Below are 18,092 nucleotides of genomic sequence, written 5' to 3'. Positions count from 1 at the left end.
GGATAAATCTATATTCATGGACCCCGCATTCTGAGTGGCTACACGCCCAGCCTCCTTCAGACGCCGCAGCTGCGTATTGCCTGTGGCGTAACGCAACTAAGCCACTACAAATGAAATATCCGTGGTCGCGCAACGGGTGCTTGGAATACACGTCCCCTCACGCTGGTCACGTCTCCACGCAGGCGCCATGCCTGGCCTACCGATAACCGCCAGCCCGCGAGATGCTCCCCCGCTATCCCGGATACGGCGAAGCTCAAGTAAGTCTCGCTGAAATATCGGCGCCGCCGTAGCCAGTCTCGGTAAGCTGAATTGTGAGCACGGCGACTTACACGAAGAGCTCATTTTGTGGTGGCTGCAGCCTAACTGCCGGTACCAAACAACTGATGTGGTTAACCAGGCTTTAGGCTGACGCTTTATTTCGAAAGTGCGCTTCTCAGAGATGTATGTTCGTACAAGCCTGCGCCATTATGTGTTTGACGGGGATAGCCAAGCAGCAGGATCATCATTTTACCTGTGCTAAGGGTGAAACCTCAAAAAATAAAAGGAATACAGGCGCTAGCTTTTGCATAGTTGTTGATTTCTAGGCTCTCGTGATCAGAAATAATCTGCAGAGGAGTCAAAGTACGATGAAATCACTAGTGAAGATGCGAAAAGTTGTAGTAGAATGGATAGTTGGACAAGCCGGTATGTATTCACTTTGAGTAGAAACAGTGCTAACGCACAAAGGACTGCGAACGAGGAAACACAAAGAAGCGCTGACTCGCGACTACATTTTTTTATTGAGAAAAAAACATTATCAATCACATGGCCTAAATGTTCCAGCGCACATGCCCAGAGTACAATCTTAGGGCCACGTCATAGGTGAATGGCTAAAAACCCCTACACTCCGATAGCAGGGCAACGAGACAACCAAAAAACACGAAGAAACCAAAAACATGAAAACAAATTTCAGGAAACAATCTCTTTTATAACTAGCAATAATGAGGGCTGACTAACGCATTCATCCTATCTCTTTCGAATATGGTATGTTTCATTAACTCCCTTGTTGTCTTTTCTCTATGACGAAATAAAATGCGCGTGTGTGCGACTAAAGGTCGGCACACTTTCCCGTTTCAGCAATACTTTGATTTGTATATAACTGAAATGCGCAACAACTTAGACAGGACACAGAAAGAAACACAACAGTTCACGAGCGCAACTGTTGAAATGCGCTCGTGAACTGTTGTATGTGTTTCTTTCTGTGTCCTGTCTAAGTTGTTGCGCATTTCACTTATATACTATGCAGAACCAACTAGCCCGACAACACGCTCTTCTGAACTTTAATTTGAGCTATTTGGTAAGGCGTACTGGCGCTAAAAAACGAAGACAACACACACAACAGGACAGGACTGGCGCCAACTTCCAACTGAGTTTATTCACAGAAAAACCACTTAAGAACTACACTGCATGCAAAAAGATATCTGCATAAGCAAGCCATCTGTGTCATTGTCAGAAGAAGAGATTAGGTTTCTTAGTGGGTCTTTGTCAGCGTTATAATCATTTCTTTGGTCCGTTTGGCCCGTGTATCTTTGTTAAATCACCCCTTGTATCTGGTTTGTCTGTATCTTTTTGCATGCAGTGTGGTTCTTATGTGGTTTTTCTGTGAATAAACTCAGTTGGAAGTTGGCGCCAGTTCTGTCCTGTTGTGTGTGTTGTCTTCGTTTTTTAGCGCCAGTACGCCTTTTGCGTAAACATGTCATCTCCCGTTTTCCTTTCCTCCCGCAGAGCTGGCAGAGCTCCCTTAGATGGGAATAGGCTGTTTTCGAAAGTGATCTCAGATGTTCTCTAAGACGAATATTAATACAGCGTCCGGTCTGACCAATATAAGCTTTCAAGATGGCAAGAATAAAAGCGCAACAAGACGACACAAAGAAGGAGGAAAAAACGACAGGACAGGCGCTAACTTGCAACACTTTACTGTCTTCATAAACCGCCGCACATATATCAACCACAAGGGGGGGGTAAAGACAGATAGGGGGAACACAGTTGAAGGCACGTGCGAAGAGACTCGAACATGACAAAAGAACAGGGGAATCCGCAGAACTATGCCATATCTAAAAGCTGACATTCTTTTTTATATATCATGATCGACGGGGTGCTAACACATGCACTCCCACTTTACAAATTCTGTGCGCTTCTATCAATTCGCGTGCGATCGTGTCTTTACTTTTGCAGATTACACTTGTTTCCAAGAGTTTTGCTCCACATGTCTTCTTTTTTCCTTCTTCTTCTTTCCAGCAATCCTTACAGTGAAGCGGTAGATTTGACCCGGTCCCATTTTTTAATGACAGACTGTGTTCTGCAAAAGTAAAGACACGATCGCACGCGAATTGATAGAAGCGCAAAGAATTTGTAAAAGTGGGAGTGCATGTGTTAGCACCCCGTCGATCATGATATATAAAAAAGAATGTCAGCTTTTAGATATGGCATAGTTCTGCGGATTCACCTGTTCTTATTTTGTCATATTTGAGTCTCTTCGCACGTGCCTTCAACTGTGTTCCCCCTATCTGTCTTTACCCCCCCCCCCCCCCCCTTGTGGTTGATATATGTGCGGCGGTTTATGAAGACAGTAAAGTGTTGCAAGTCAGCGCCTGTCCTGACGTTTTTTCCTCCTTCTTTGTGTCGTCTTGTTGCGCTTTTATTCTTTCCAGCTATGAACCAACATGCCCCGGAGAGTGTTTTATTGAATATAAGCTTTATTGCACGAAAAAGGAAGCTCATACACCACTGAGCAAACGTATTCTGCACATCTTGACCTATGCGATGCTGGACAATGAGATGGGCTGTTTCTGAGTACGTTATCACGTCGGCTCCTTATTACACGGAAAAGCCCCCCCCCCCCCCCCCCCAAGTCATGTGCAGCAGAAAACACTACGTTCACGCCAAACCATCCCGCAATCTTTTTAAGATTCTGAGCCGTTCGATATACATCCCGAATAACTGCATCTGTCCTATCTTTTCTGTCTGATATTCCTTTTCAGAAATTCTTCAGTACTGCCCGCAATACCTTTTCGCAAATTGCTGATCGGCAAGTTGCGAGAAGATATGCAAGCGAATGTAATGTAATCGAATGTAACATGTTCTGAAGCTTTCGACTTTTTCTCGAATAACTGGCAATAGGTTCGAATAAGGTGCTCAGTTGTTTTACTACAGGACTAATTTGAAAGCAGGGCCTCCCCCGACGCCGCACATCGCACTGCTGCGATCGTTGTGCGTCGAACTCAGGGTTCAGCGCAGCGCTGTGGGCCATTCCTGTGGCGGCATTAATTCCCATACACAGCCCCAAGATTGAGTGACGTGACTGGTCTCAGGCAGGCTTGCAACACCTGCTTGGTGACCGAACTCGGAGGCCATTGCTCAAACTTTGTTGTCGCTTCTGTCACCCTCAGAAACGTCATCATCATCAGCAGCAGCCAGACGACGCCCACTGTGGGGCAAGGGCCCCTCCCATGTCTCTCCAATTAACCCTGTCCTTCGCCAGTTGCGGCCACCGTATCCCCACAGACTTCTTAACTTCATCCGCCCACCTAACTTTCTAACACCCCCTGCTACACTTGCGTTCTCTTGGAACCCACTCCGTTATCCTTAAGGACCAGCGGTTATCTTGCCTTCGCATTGCATGCCTTGCCCAAGCCCATTTCTTTCTTTTGATTTCAACTAGGATGTCATTAACGGCGTTTGTTCCCGCACACTCTGCCCGCTTCATGTGTCTTAACGTAATACTTATAATTTTCTTTCCATAGCTCTCTGCGTTGTGCTTAACATAAGCTGAACCCTTTCCATTAGCCTCCTCGTTTCTGCCCCATATATGTCAGTACCGGTAAGATACAGCTGTTGTATACTTTTCTCTTGAAGGATATTGGTAAACTGCCCTTCATATACTTAGAGAAACTGCCATATGCGTTCCATCCCATTCTTATTCTTGTTACTTCCCTAATGATCCGGATCAGCGGCCCCTACCAGCCCTAAGTAGACGTATTCTCTTGCCGCTTCCAGCACCTCGCTACAAATAGCGAACTTCTGTTGCGAGACTGCTGAATATTACTTTGGTTTTCTGAAGGTTATTTTAAGACCTACCGTTCTGCTCTTTTGCGTCTTTTTACTGCTGTAGATATAACTCTATAAGTTCTAGCGCCGTACCGCAGCGTAACTGTTTCAGAAAATAATGGTTTTATTATAATATCCACTAGTGTAGAAAATTTTCGATTCGTAATCCTCTCGATTCCATCACCATTCGATTCGTACTCGATTCGGTTTCTAGCTACACTATCCGCTTCCATTCCGTTTCGAAAAGGTACTATTCGCACACCCCTATGAAGGAAGGAGCAATGAGGCTGCGGCATGACGCTGATATCAGACACTTGAATTCGTACCGACCTGTGCGCCAGCAGCGAAGGACCCTTGCTCGAAAGGCAAAAAAAATGGCTCCACGCTGCCAGAAGTAAGTGGGTTACGGCTGCAACCACTGCAACTACTTCAGAAGGTGGCCATCGCAGTTTCATAAGACGGCGCGCTTATTTCTTACCAGTGTGCAGAAGCTGCGCCCTTCCAGGCACTCAGTATCAGCAGCAAAAATTTTGCAAAACGAGGGCCGCTTCCCACTGCGGATGCCGGCGGTTAATCGCAGACGACACTATGTTGTCACCCTGGGTGACCTGGACGAGTCAGGCTCGTCATAAGCCAACTGTTATTTCTTACTACTGACGAGTCCAGCTGGTAGTGTGTTTTCTGGCACTCTGTGTCCGGTTCAGGCGGTAGGGCTCCTGCCGAACACTGTTGTTCTAGCTTGTCGACTGATGGCAGCATGGCTGCTAAATGACTATTTTGGTATCATTTTGCGGAAACAAACGTTTTCCGTTAGAGGGTAAAGCAAAGGAGACAAAGCGGCCTTTCGTGGGCTCAGTGGAAGTGACGTGCCGCGCGAAGCCTGAGCTGTTCTGCTTCCGGGTCGTTGAGTGCCCGTAGACAGTGCCCTGACGAGCAGGAACACTGCCTCTCTGTGCACGCAGGCGCAGAGAAGCTGAAGCCGCGCATCGAGAACAATGTACTGTACTCGCCGCACCCTAAAGTCACCGTGCCTGTCTGCTCAATTTACACGGCTGTCAAGTCATTCCTCAGCGCAGCCGGATCCAAGCTCGCCGCGGTGAGTACGCGCAGAGGCTCTGGTAGGGCGCAGGGTCTTGAAATGGGCTCTGAATCCGATTCTTGTCCTTGCGACAACAGGTCAGTGGATGCGATGTCGTGAAGGCCCGGGAGGAATTCCAACTACGTCAGTATCCACTCAAAAAAATACAGTGTATTTTCCGTAAACTACCTTCCCTTGTACTCCTTTGATGCAGAAACTCATTCCAAATCTTGCACTGCTGATTTTTGTAGCGAGAGCTACACTACGCCAGCCGCTTCGCGAGGTCGACGTGGCTGCGCGCTGAGCCGTGGCACCACGGGCAAGGCGTCGCGCCGAACGGACGATGGCGTTCCTTCGTAAAATTGAAAATTTGTTTTTGAGGAAACGGAATACGCAGTAACTGTCTCACATATCTCTATGGACACCCGAACCGCGCCATAGAGGAAGGGATAAACAATGGGATTAAAGAAACGGTTTATCGTTTATGGGAGTTTAACGTCCTGTCATTAGGATATCAGCCCGTCTGCCGTATGTGAAGTCATGAATATGCTAACGGAATACTGGTTATTGTCATGCTCACGAAGAGCAAAACTTATGCTATGTGAAAGGAGCAGCCCAATAGACCCCTCCTCCCTCTCTCCCCTCTCACTGCAGAAAATAAACTCCTAAAAGGCACAAATTCATAATTCTGGTAAGACGACCACAAAATTTGGCGAGTCGCGGTTGACCCATGAGCACGCAGTGCAAAATTTTTAATAATGACAAGGGGCTGACACGGCTACCAACACGCCCACAGCTTAGGCTGCATACGTCTCTGCCTCGTGTCTGTGTGTGTTTCTTTTTTGCTCTGCTGCGCATGAATCAGCACAAACTAACTCAGATTTCTGTACTTCTTACCTGAAGTCATAAATTTGTCCCTTTTTTAGCAGTTTATTTTCTGCCGTGAAAAAGAAAAGGTGAAAGTGGAGTCTTTTGGGTAACTCCGTTTGCACGGCATTCTTAGAGGAAGCTGAACAGACATCGTCAGCCTGGTCACACACACACATTCCATCAGTTTAAGGAATCAAAAGTTTAGAGCCCAAGGGGTCCGCACTGGGCCGCACCTTGTGGCTTGAACATCCTCACTGTTTCAAATCTCTTGCAGGTTAGATAAATTTTCATCGTTACCCTTCCAATGATTAGGACATCAACAGATGTTACACGAGCTCTACGCCGCGGCTTAGAAGCAGATCTCGTTGAGCCGTAAACTTATTAGAGAGGCAGTACATTAATTTTCACAAAGGTCACCGCTATATTCTTCTTTTCTGCTTAGCCTTAGCGTTCTCACGGCGCAAAGCGTCTTCCGGTTCTCATTTCGTGTCTTAGAATATCAATAGTATGTCCGGTAAGCGGTCTGATCTTCGGAACAAGCTCAGAACAGAGAATGGTTCGAGTCCGGCTTCGCACTGCACATGCGCAGGTAGACTACACACGCTGCTACAGCCGCCAGGAGCTGCTGCGTGCCATGGAGCGCTACGCGGCGGGTTTCCAGTCGCTGGGTCTGCGCCCGGGCCACCACGTGTGTGTCTGCCTTCGAAATTCCGTCGACAGCTTCGTCGTCGTCTTCGCCCTGGTGTTCGCCGGCGCCACAGTCGTGCTCTGCAACACCTCCCTCAAGCTACGTGAGTGCGACTTCGTGAGTCTCCTTCCCGCTTTCGCACACCGCTCCGTGAAGACCACAGAAGGTCACTGCTGTCCGGTTCCGACTTGCAGCGGTGCCTTCGCACTGTTTATGAGTGATATGATTTCTATGGCGACCCCACAGCCTTCAATGCAAGGCACTTTACGGTATTCATAATAATCGGTCGTTACTCAATCTCCCACTAGTTCAAACGTGGCCGCAAGTAATGTCGAATGCCAGTACTTCCAAGATGTAAACTTTATCCTGACTTTCAGTTTGGATGTCTTACGAGGAACAGCGCGCAGAGATGGCTACGTTTAGCAGAACCGTGGAAAACGTGTGGCACTCCAGTTTTGCAAGCCCGCGACCTATTAGTACCTTCACTACGGTGTCCCTCATACCTGAGTCGCTTTTGGATGTTAAACCCCAATAAACCAGATACCAGATTTTTTTTATCTATTTATTCAATACTGCCACCCGCCTTTTGGTGGCCAAGGCAGGAGTGGGGATACAATTGCACAGTGGTTTGTCAACAGCAAACAACGAAAGAAAGGAAGAAAAGAAGGCCTGCAGGTAGGCAGCAAAATTTCTGCCGAACAATTCAAATAATAGACTAGTAACAAACACTTTATATTAAAATACAAAACAACTCGCGACAAGGGCAACACTCCAGAATCGAACCAAATACCCTAACTTGACCGGCTGGGGTTGAATGCAGATATGTAATTGCAGATATGATATGTAATCTTAGCAAGGCTGACTCAAGAAGCTGTCAGGTGCACAACACCGCTGCAGGAACGTATGGCACCGTAGTTGTGGCCGCACTATGGGCTTCAGTCTAGTGGCGTTCGCGATGACTCACAGCAGCACGAGGCTCTACGGACCTACAACGAGCCTGTGGTGCAGCTGTGTGTTTCCTGGGACGGAGGTGTAAAATATCTCTCTTGATTTCCTTGATGTCCATCCTGTACATGTTTGATTCCTGTTACACGAAACTCAAAGAGGAGCTCTATATCTCAAAGGATTTAGAGGGCTTTTTGGGTGATAGAAGAGAGGTAACCATGTTTTTTTTTCTTCTATTGACTGTTTTCATGAGTCATCACGTATTGGTAGCTCGACGAGTCACTTATAGGCATGCGTGAACGTTGTCAGGTTCCAACTCTGCATGCGAATTACTAGCCTAGCTTCCTTCTATCATAAGAGTATACTGCCGCGAATCTTTGTAGTGTTTGTTCATTCTTCAAAGCTGCCGGCACGCCGCTTTATCGCTTTGTTTGTAATGCAAGACGCGCCTAGATTTATCTCGATTGATCGCGTCCAGTAGATGTCACATAGTGGTGAATGCAGTCCGGCGAGCCGGGAAACAGCGAGAATTTCTTCCAAACGAAAATCTTTATTTGGGCTCACCTTCCGCCCACAAAGACCAGAATGACTCGGCGGTCGTCGAACAGAATCCCGGCCGCTCTCGGCCATGCTCTCCTTAAAGCTGATAGCGAACTTTAGAGACAAAGCTTGGAAAGTTACTAGAACATTGTGGAACAGCGTAGAATCGGCTCCGCATGGATACGATCAATCGAGATAGATCTGGTCGCGTCTTGCATCACAAACAAAGCGATAAAGCGGCGTGCCGGCAGCTTCGAAGAATAAGCAAACAAACACTACAAAGATTAGCGGCAATATATTAATGTTACACATGACCACACTGCAATATGCCCCTCAACCTGTTCGCAACGAACGCCACTCTATTATGGAGTCCGTCGCCGCCACCTTGACGTCGTGATGTTAACCCTTTGCTCCTCCTCTTTTCTATCTGCACCGCACCCGCAGGGGAACTGCGGTCTCGGATGACGGACAGCGATTGCACGCACGTTGTGACGGACCCACCGAACGCGGAGAAACTACAGGCCGCCTGCAACGAAGTCAACATTCCCGAAAAAGTGAGGGTGATGAGGCGCGCCGTTTCGGTGCGCGAGCAGCTCTGTTGAAGAACGCGTTTCTTTGAAGAGCGATGAGCTCACGTCACTAATGCGAGTTTCGGATAGTCCCACTTTCGCGCCCCTGCTGTGCACATCATCAAATATCTTGGGTCACTTTTCCGCAGGTACAACTTTGTGCAGACATACTTATCGGCATGCGGTCCCATCTGACAATCATAAAATAATGCATGCTATGGGAGTAAATATCCGAAAAAAAAAAAATACACAGAACCACGGAATAAAGTAACCATTTTCTCTCTTCAGGGAAAAAAAAAACGAGTAAGAAGTTCCACTCGCTATTTCAGAGCACAAAGCCCCGTCGCTGTTTCTAATACCCACATAGCCTGGCGCGAGCTTTGAATGCTTGGCCACAACAAGTATACGAAGAAAACATCCGTTTTCGTCAACCTTAACGCGTTTGTAGCGGCCTTTCCACATATTTCTGAATCTCAGAAAGTGTGAAACTCGTCAGCAGGATTGCCATCACGCTCGATCTGCGCTAGCCGCAGCCGTTTTCAATAGTTACAAAACTCGAGAACTATAATCAGAACCCAATGATTCTGAGCTCCGCCTAACCAGCACGGCAGAGGTAGAACAGGAAACCATTGTGCACATGCGCATTTCAGCGCTGGCTCGGTGGCTAAACGAATCAAATGATGGAAGATCTCTGCCAAAACTGTATAATAACAGCCTTAAAGGAACACTGAAGGTAGCTCCATTCAACCTTTACGATCTCTAAAGAGAGACTAACTCTTTCTGGCTGTTTTAGCGTTTCCTCAGCACCAAAATACGGATTTACTGCAGAAAAATTAGACTAAAATATTTTGCTTCCACTAGATTCAAACTCGTGATGTCAAGGCCTTTTAAAAGCACTCCGTTATCACCGTTTGGAATGGTGGTGCCGCCGAGCCTCAAGGATCCGCGCGAAAAAAAATTATATACCTTGATGCGCCGCAGTTTGCCGGCAAAACCAGCCGGTGGTGGCCACATCTAGCTGTGTTTCATTCACCCTTCCTAACTTAAAAAACCTTCGTTTACAGTCCAAAAGCGTGGTAAGCTATAGAGGAAAGCAAACTTCAGTTCGTCTTCAATGTCTCTTCAAAGTCTCGTCGCTGCACTTATAAAATTCGCTCTTTCCTTACCAGCACTAAAAGCCGTTGTAAATGCTTAGGATATGTAGAGCTTCCCGTAGCTGTACCTGAAAGGAGAAATGCAGGATCGTCATCTGGGGCAACAGCTCTGGCTCAAAACACAGCGCGACAACTGCTACTTTTCTCAGACCATGCATCCCTTCGGGATGTTAAACCCACTGATCTCCACTAGGTGGCTGGATGCCGCATTCCCGCTTTCCGAGATGAGCGCGAGTGAAGCCACCGGAAGTTGGACGGCTTGTCCCGGAAGTCGGGTGTCTGCTGTGTATTTCAATGCAAAAAGTCGTGTCTTTCGCCCTTTCGTTCTCAGTTTTTTGCGTTGTTCTCGTGTAATGTCTGCTGTTATATGAAAGGAACAAGCAAGCTGAACGCGAGAAATGTGAGCATTCTGTGCAGAACCCTGTAGTTTCTGCGAATGCGAAGGAAACAGGCATGCAGGTCTCACCCTGCCTCGGCAAAGGGGTACGTGCATTAAACACTATTTTCTTGCCTGTTTCTTGTCTTCCGAGCGTAAAGAAGAAGTAGTGGAATGACGATGAGGCTAGGTCATCTTAAAACCGAATTTTCGTGCAGCAAAGAAAAAGCACAGCGCGAGAGGAACGACTGACAAGAAAGACGAATGCTGCAGTGCGCGTGAGAAGCGCTGTTAGAAGTCAACTGCACCAAGCACCACGAATTAAAGCCCATTCAGGCTTAACTTGCTCCAATACGAAACAGTACATGACACACTTGTTGCTGGGCTAGTTGTTGCATTATTCTTCGTACAAAAGTTAGCGCAAAACACGACACTCACAAGAAGGTGGACAGGACAACGCGTTGTCCTGTCCACCTTTCTTGTGAGTGTCGTGTTTTGCGCTAACTTTTGTACGAAGTACTTGACACGCTCCGTCGAAAAAGCAGTACCATACCTTTTGGAGGCTCTAATGCGAACCAACCGAACACCGTCGACACCTCACCAGATAGTAGCCTAGCCCTCGCTCCGGTTTTGTCTAAACATAATTCGGTAAAATGGTCGCTGCAAAGTAAGCTGCCTGGTAAATGTTTCAACCTATTCTTTCTTATATTTATCCCCCATCGATAGCATAACTTCGGCTTGAGCGTGGGAACAAGCATCACAGTAAAGAGCAGAGTTGGCGAAGCTAGGCAAACGAGACGACACCGAGCCGAGTAGACGAGGCTCCATACTTGCTGCGTGTAGCGACGTTCTGTCGTCTGCTAGTGTCGTCCCATTGCGATGCAATGGACCCTTGTTTTTGAAACGTCTTTCCCGAAGACTTCGCTGGTCTCCTCGCTCAGTTGACGGCGCAACAGGTAGGCATTGTCATGGAAAAAGACAAGAAGGACGAAAAGACGAAATGCTAAGTGGGAAAACAGAACTGGAACTGAAAAACCATGCTGAGGTCCGATTTCATGCACTGCCAAAGGCTGACTTCCGGGACAAGGCCACTTACTTCCGGTGGCTTCACTTTCGGGCGCCCGATGCGGCATCCAGCTCCCCTAGTGGATATCAGTGGTTAAACCCAACAACTTTGTTTACAAAATCTCTGCTTTTTCTCTATGCTTCGCATTTAGTGAGCACTGTGAGACTCCTCAAAATTGCGTGGAACTAGAAGGATGTGAGCAAGTGTTCATCTTATATGCGTCTTCTCCTGACTCAGAACCAGTGACTCTAAAGCGCAAACGAAGACGAGCGTTTAAAACCGTCCATCAAGCATAGGTTGAAATTAATCGCCACGGAAACGCAAGGTAAGTGATATCGATGAGTGAAAAAAGTTGGGTGAGTTGGTACATATTCATTATTCACAGCAGCGCAGGAAACGCGGACAAAACGGGAGAAAAAGCAAAACAAACGCTGATTTCAACTGAAATTTATTACAGGGGAAATTTGTCACATGCATAATTCTGGAAACACATGCGTCAGTCGGCCTTCTGTAGTGGTGTCACAGAATGAACTTCATTTCCTCAAGGGTGCCCATCTTGATTAATAGCGCGTTTTAAGACGCGTCCAGTGTTATCTTCCTCTGCCCAGAGTGTTTTCTTAGTACATTTCGCTGTATGAACGTTTTGTCTTGTCAGGCTTCCTATCTGCTTTTAGATGTGTAATATTCTTTGTTTTTTTTCTTGAACCCGTACGCATTAGTTCACGCCTTGTATGCCGTTTCCGTTTGTTTGTTTTTCGATTATGTATATGTGTACCAGGGGGTGGATGATGTATCGGGAGGTGGAAAAGTGTGATGTGAAAATATTGGAAGATATTTATAACGATTGCATAGGTACTATAGTTCTCCATAAAGTCAGCAATAAAATTCCAATACGGAAAGGTGTCAGGCAGGGAGGCACGATCTCCCCAATGCTATTCACCGCCTGCTTAGAGGAGGTATTCCGGGGCCTGAAATGGGAAGAGTTGGGGATAAGAGTTAATGGAGAATACCTGAGTAATTTGCGATTCGCTGATGACATTGCCTTGCTGAGCCACTCAGGACAAGAACTACAAAGCATGATCAATGAGTTTTACAGGCAGAGCAGAACGGTGGGGCTAGAAATTAACATGCAGAAAACCAAAGTAATGTTCATCAACCTAGCAAGGAAACAGCCGTTCGCAGTTGGTAGCGAGGTGCTGGAAGTAGTAAGAGAATATGTCTACTTAGGGCAGGTGGTGACCGCAGATTCGGATCATGAGAGGGAAATAACTAGAAGAATAAGAATGGGGTGGAGCGCATATGGCAGGTTCTCTCAGATCATGAATGGCAGTTTCCCAACATCCCTCAAGAGAAAAGTATACAACAGCTGTATCTTACCTGTACTCACCTATGAGGCAGACACGTGGAGGCTAACAAAGAGGGTTCAGCTTAAGTTGAGGACAAAGCAGCGAGCTATGGAAACAAAAATGATAGGTGTAACGTTAAGATATCGGAAGAGGGTGGTGTGGGTGAGGGAACAAACGCGGGTTAATGATATCCTAGTTGAAATCAAGAGGAATAAATGGGCTTGGGCAGGGCATGTAATGCGAAGGCAAGATAACCGCTGGTCCTTAAGGATAACGGAGTCGATTCCAAGAGAAGGCAAACGTAGTAGGGGACGGCAGAAAGTTAGGTGGGCGGATGAGATTAAGTTTGCGGGGATACAGTGGCCGCAACTGGCAAAGGACAGGGTTAATTAGAGAGACATGGGAGAAGCCTTTGCCCTGCAGTGGGTGTATTCAGGCTGATGATGATGATGATGATATATGTACACTTCTTTTCCCTTAATAAATTGCTTGGTTTATTGGTTTATTGGGGTTTAACGTCCCAAAGCGACTCAGGCTAATGAGGGACGCCGTAGAAAAGGGCTCAGAAAACTTCGACCACCTGGGGTTCTTCAACGCGCACTGACATCGCACATACACGGGCCTCCTTAATAAATTTCAGTTGAAGTCAGCGCTTGTTTTGTCTTTTTCCTTTTTTTTCTCCCCTTTTTTTGATACTGCTTTTGCTAGTGTGATTTGTTGTTTTTACGCTTTGACATGCCTTTGGTTTTGTTTTGATTTTGACACTGCTTTGCAACGATTTGTTTTAATGTCACCTTTCCTCATATTTCACCTCATTATTCTTCTTTCTTTCTTGATAGCAGTGCTGGGGGTTGTTGGAACTTTTGATGTAAATCAGGTTGCACCTTTGGTGGCGGTATGCTGACGTGAAATGCGCTTGTGACTGTTTTTATCGCTGTGTTTGTCTTCTAGGGTATGAAATAAACTAGTTGGAAGTTGCGCATTGTACATGTCGTTTGTGTTTCCTCGTTTTCGTCCCGTCTTTTGCGCAAGTACGTACCCCTTTAAACCCTTTTTGTCCGTGTTTCCTGAGCTGTTGTGAATAATAAGTGGAATCGATTAACGATGCCTTTGTAAGTTCCCCTTTCGAGAGAGGCGTGCCTCTCGGCCTGATGGTGGTGAAAATATTTTAGTGAAATAGTTTAGGAAGTTGTAGCGGTGGTTGGAGCTCTCAGTCCGGAACCCCATTGGCGTAGGCTGCTGTCCGGGCTCTTTCGATGAGTTGCTTCTGACTCGTTTCGTCCGAGCTGCTCAGAGCTGCCTCCCACCCCTCCTGCGTTGGCTGGTTATTAACAGTGATCCCCTGATTTCGTTGGCAGGCCCATACCATATGGTACAGGTCCGCCTTCTCCCCGCAGAATTTGCATTGTGAGTCAAATGACTCCGGGTCTATTGCGTGTAGTCCTCGTGGGTTGTTGTAAGTGTTCGTCTGTAGCTTTCGGAGGTGTAGTTCCTCCCCTTTGTCCAGTGTCTTAGCCGGCGGAGGGTAGACCCGACGGGATAAACTTAAGTGCTGAAGTATGTCATTGTAAGTTAGTAGTGGGGTAGGAGGTTCTACGGAATCCGTACTGGGTTCCCGGGGAAGAAATGCTCGGGCTGAGGCATGTGCGCTCTCGTTCCCTGGGATGACCTGATGACCTGGTACCCATATTAAGTTGGTTACCCATATATGGCTACCAACCCATATTGGGCTGATAGCCACGGGTGTAGCTATCTTAGAGGATTTTAGCTGCTAGCGGTGCGACCCTGCCCCTGAGGTAATTGCGATACGCTGTCTGTGATTCTGTGAGAACGTCTCCTGAGCTAGTGTGGGCTGCAGCTAGAGCAATCGCCACTTTTTCCGCAGCCAGTATGTCCTGGCTAGCCAGTACTAGTTCGTCCACTGTTTTATTTTGGTGCACTACCGCGACGGCCGGCATTCCCTGCTCGGGACCCGCAGCATCGACATAGAACACGCCCTCGCGCCCGCCGTAGTGCCTTTTCATAGCTTCGGCTCGTGCTTGTCGTCTTGACTAGTGAAAATCGGGGTGCATATTCCTGGGTAGTGGAGCTGCCTTGAGTTGTCCTCTCCATGAGGCTGGGATGTCGGTTTTAGTGTCTAGCTGTCTGGGGAATTGATGTTTAAATCACTGAGGACTTGTCCGGCAGTCCGAGTAGTGGAGAGCCGTAGCACCTGCGCCGTGAGGTGTGCCTCTATCAGCTCATCTATCGTGTTGTGCACAGCCAGTCGCAAGAGCCGGTCCGTCGATGTCGAAAGAGGGAGGCCCAGGGCCTTCTTGTAGGCTGTTCTGATTATGACGTCGAGTTTTTTGATGCCACGCTTCTTGAGGCGGAGGTAGGGCGCTGCGTATACACGACGCTGCTTACAACGAAAGCCTGCACCAGTCGCAGAGTATCTTCTTCTCGCATCCCTGAATTCCGCATCGTTCTCGGCCTGACGTACGGTGGTCGTGTCCCCGCAGAGCCGGTTCGTGCTGGGCGAGTCGGCGGGCTTCATCTCCATCCTGGGCTTCGACCTGCTGGACGAGGGGGACTTTCGCGAGGTGGCCGTGGCCGACCCCCGCAACGCCCTCGCCGCCCTCTCCTATAGCTCGGGCATCACGGGACTCGTCAAGGGCATCGAGATCACCCACTACTCCTTCGTCGCCAACATGGTGCAGAACAAGTGAGCCCGCCGTAATAGCGGTAATAATATCAACGGTAGTAATGACTCATTGCCATGCTCTCCCACATGTACAGTCCTGAGTAAAAGTTTGCGGGATGTGGGTTCCCAGAAAAAAACATTGTTTTATGCTAAAAAACAGAATGAAATGTCAGCTTACTGACCAGATAGGCAAAACAGAAATGATATTTTTCCGCTGATCTGTATCCCTTAAACTTCTGTCCATGACCGTGCGTTTCAAGACCGACTGGGTATGTGTTAGTGATTTTAGGTGGGGCGGCGGAACCAGAGCATGCCGGACACAGGGCGACCACGCAACCTCACTAGGTTAGCAAATGAAAGCCGAATCGCGAAAAGAGCAGCCATGCAAAAGTAGCCATTTGCTTTGGTCTGTTTTTTAGAACCACAGATGCTGACGAGCTGACGAGCTGACTAGTAAAGCTTTGAAATAGTACCGTATAATCTACCATAATTTCTAATACCACAATACCACAATTTGTAAACAATAAGGATATCAGAAATATACCTCTTAGACTGTGTTTGCTACCCTCATACAGTGATTTTTCGTGCGTAATGTTTTCACGTTACACCTATATCAGCCTATGGTTCTTTTAAACTCAATTTGAATTTTAAATATCAAATCAGTTGTCGTTTCGCTGAGTTTCATAGATTGCTTTGATGTTCGCCAAGAAATAGCGCCACTGCAGGCTTTTATATTGTACCCTAAATTATTTTCGCCTGAAAACTCAAACGCTGCATTGTGCTTTTGCGTAGTGCATCGTACTTAAATTAATTATGAATACGCAGTTGCTGCATTCCTTAACATTTTTCAAACATTCAAGGCATGTTGATCCCAACTGAAGAATTCACATATTCGTAAAACCACGCAGTGAATAGCACGTCAACGAGGAAATGAACCGCATAAACAATCTTCGCAGCGTTCTCGATGAATACACGATCAAAGGCAGCTGTCGTCGACTCTTCGTCTCCTCGGCGGACGGTGAAAACTGTGGGAATTTTAAGGTCCAACCTTAGTGCCCATTATGTTTCGAAACGTGTGCCCTACTTAGCAACACAAGGCAAAAAAATGACGTAAGACATCCTTTACATGGTCTTCACGTGATCTGAGTCGCAGCAGAAACTTGCGTGAACAAACCCGATATGTGGCTGCATCCATCCGTAACTTTACTTTTCTCCCTTTCAGCCACCCTATGACTCTTGGTAAGGCAGGAGTGAAAAAAAAGTTTCGGGACAGGTGCGACACCGTAGTCTGGAAACTCCGGGCAATATATCATCGACCCTCCAACATACCTGGACCTGTCGCTTCGATCTTCCGGTGGCAGAGTTAACTCGACGGGAAATCGCAGCCTTTATGGAAATTACAAGAACTGAATTTTTATGGCAGTAGCTACTTGGCGCGCACTCTTGGGGCGTCTGAATTAAAAAAACGCGTCGCTCGCACACTGCACTAAAAAGTCCGTCTTAACAGAGAGGAAGCTCCAGAGACTGCCCGCATGGTCCTTGTGGCCCTCTCGATGGCCCTCTCGATGGCTGTACTGCAGAGTTCCTGGCTGCGACACACGGCGGCGACCTCCAAAGCCACCGATGCAGCTTAGCTGTCAGAATGGAAATCGTATTGGGGGCACATCTGCAAGTGCGGGTCACGCAGCGGTCAGACATATGTTAGAGAGGGATTTAAAAAGAAATAAAACGAAGTGTCCTGCCCGCAAAGACATATAAGATTGCGGCAACCTAAAAAGAAATAAAAATAATAAGCCCCTGCCTGTACCACATACGTATAAGGAGGGCAGATTGGGCGAGTTGGTGTCCCATGGCGACAAGAAAATTCAAACAGCGCTATACAACAGGACCAGAAAGAGCAGCGCCGTGTTTGCCTCCTACACTTTCTGGTCCTGTTGTCCAGCGCTCTTTGAATTTTCTTGTCCACATACGTACAACAGGCTTAATCCAATTCAAAGATAAAAGAATAAGCCCGTAGGCAACGATAATTTTACCACCCGTAGGTGGGGAAAAAAGAGAAAAAAATGGGGGAAGCTACCACAGCGACCCACAGCCGGGGGAACGGGCCCGGGGAGACTCCCCTGATCTCCCCTGGGAAGTAGCGGGAAGGATGGGCGAAATGGATGGGGTGAGCACAGACAGACAGAATAGATTGAGACCCTAGGTTGGAACTCACAGATAGTAGGCGATTCCTTAGGAGAGGACTCTCCGCTCCACATAAGTACCGCGGGTGGTTGGGACTCACAGAAAGTAGATTGAGGCTGAAAGTAACCTCGCCCGCTCCACTCAAGTATCGCGGGTATATTGTTGGGACTCACAGAAAGTAGATTGAGGTTGAAAGTAACCTCGCCCGCTCCACTCAAGTACCGCGGGTATATTGTTGGGACTCACAGAAAGTAGATTGAGGTTGAAAGTAACCTCGCCCGCTCCACTCAAGTACCGCGGGTATATTGTTGGGACTCACAGAAAGTAGATTGAGGTTGAAAGTAACCTCGCCCGCTCCACATAAGTACCGCGGGTGGTTGGGACTCACAGAAAGTAGATTGAGGTTGAAAGTAACCTCGCCCGCTCCACTCAAGTACCGCGGGTATATTGTTGGGACTCACAGAAAGTAGATTGAGGTTGAAAGTAACCTCGCCCGCTCCACTCAAG

The 18,092-nt window shown here is 47.4% G+C and overlaps 1 protein-coding gene across 1 annotated transcript in view; it reads left to right on the top strand.

The window, feature by feature from the left end:
- Nucleotides 1-18,092, top strand: part of LOC149325280 (uncharacterized) — a 56,192-nt gene that overhangs the window by 5,890 nt on the left and 32,210 nt on the right. The window contains exons 2-6 of the mRNA XM_089563902.1: nucleotides 183-257; nucleotides 5,049-5,182; nucleotides 6,624-6,825; nucleotides 8,652-8,761; nucleotides 15,220-15,422. Coding sequence (XP_089420028.1) covers nucleotides 183-257; nucleotides 5,049-5,182; nucleotides 6,624-6,825; nucleotides 8,652-8,761; nucleotides 15,220-15,422 — 724 coding nt within the window. The remainder of the gene's footprint in view (nucleotides 1-182; nucleotides 258-5,048; nucleotides 5,183-6,623; nucleotides 6,826-8,651; nucleotides 8,762-15,219; nucleotides 15,423-18,092) is intronic.

Source organism: Amblyomma mixtum, chromosome 10 (assembly GCF_055824585.1).
Source record: "Amblyomma mixtum isolate Tamu chromosome 10, ASM5582458v1, whole genome shotgun sequence".
In the NCBI taxonomy this organism is placed as follows: Eukaryota; Metazoa; Arthropoda; class Arachnida; order Ixodida; family Ixodidae; genus Amblyomma; species Amblyomma mixtum.
This window is presented reverse-complemented; position numbering and strand designations above follow the sequence as displayed.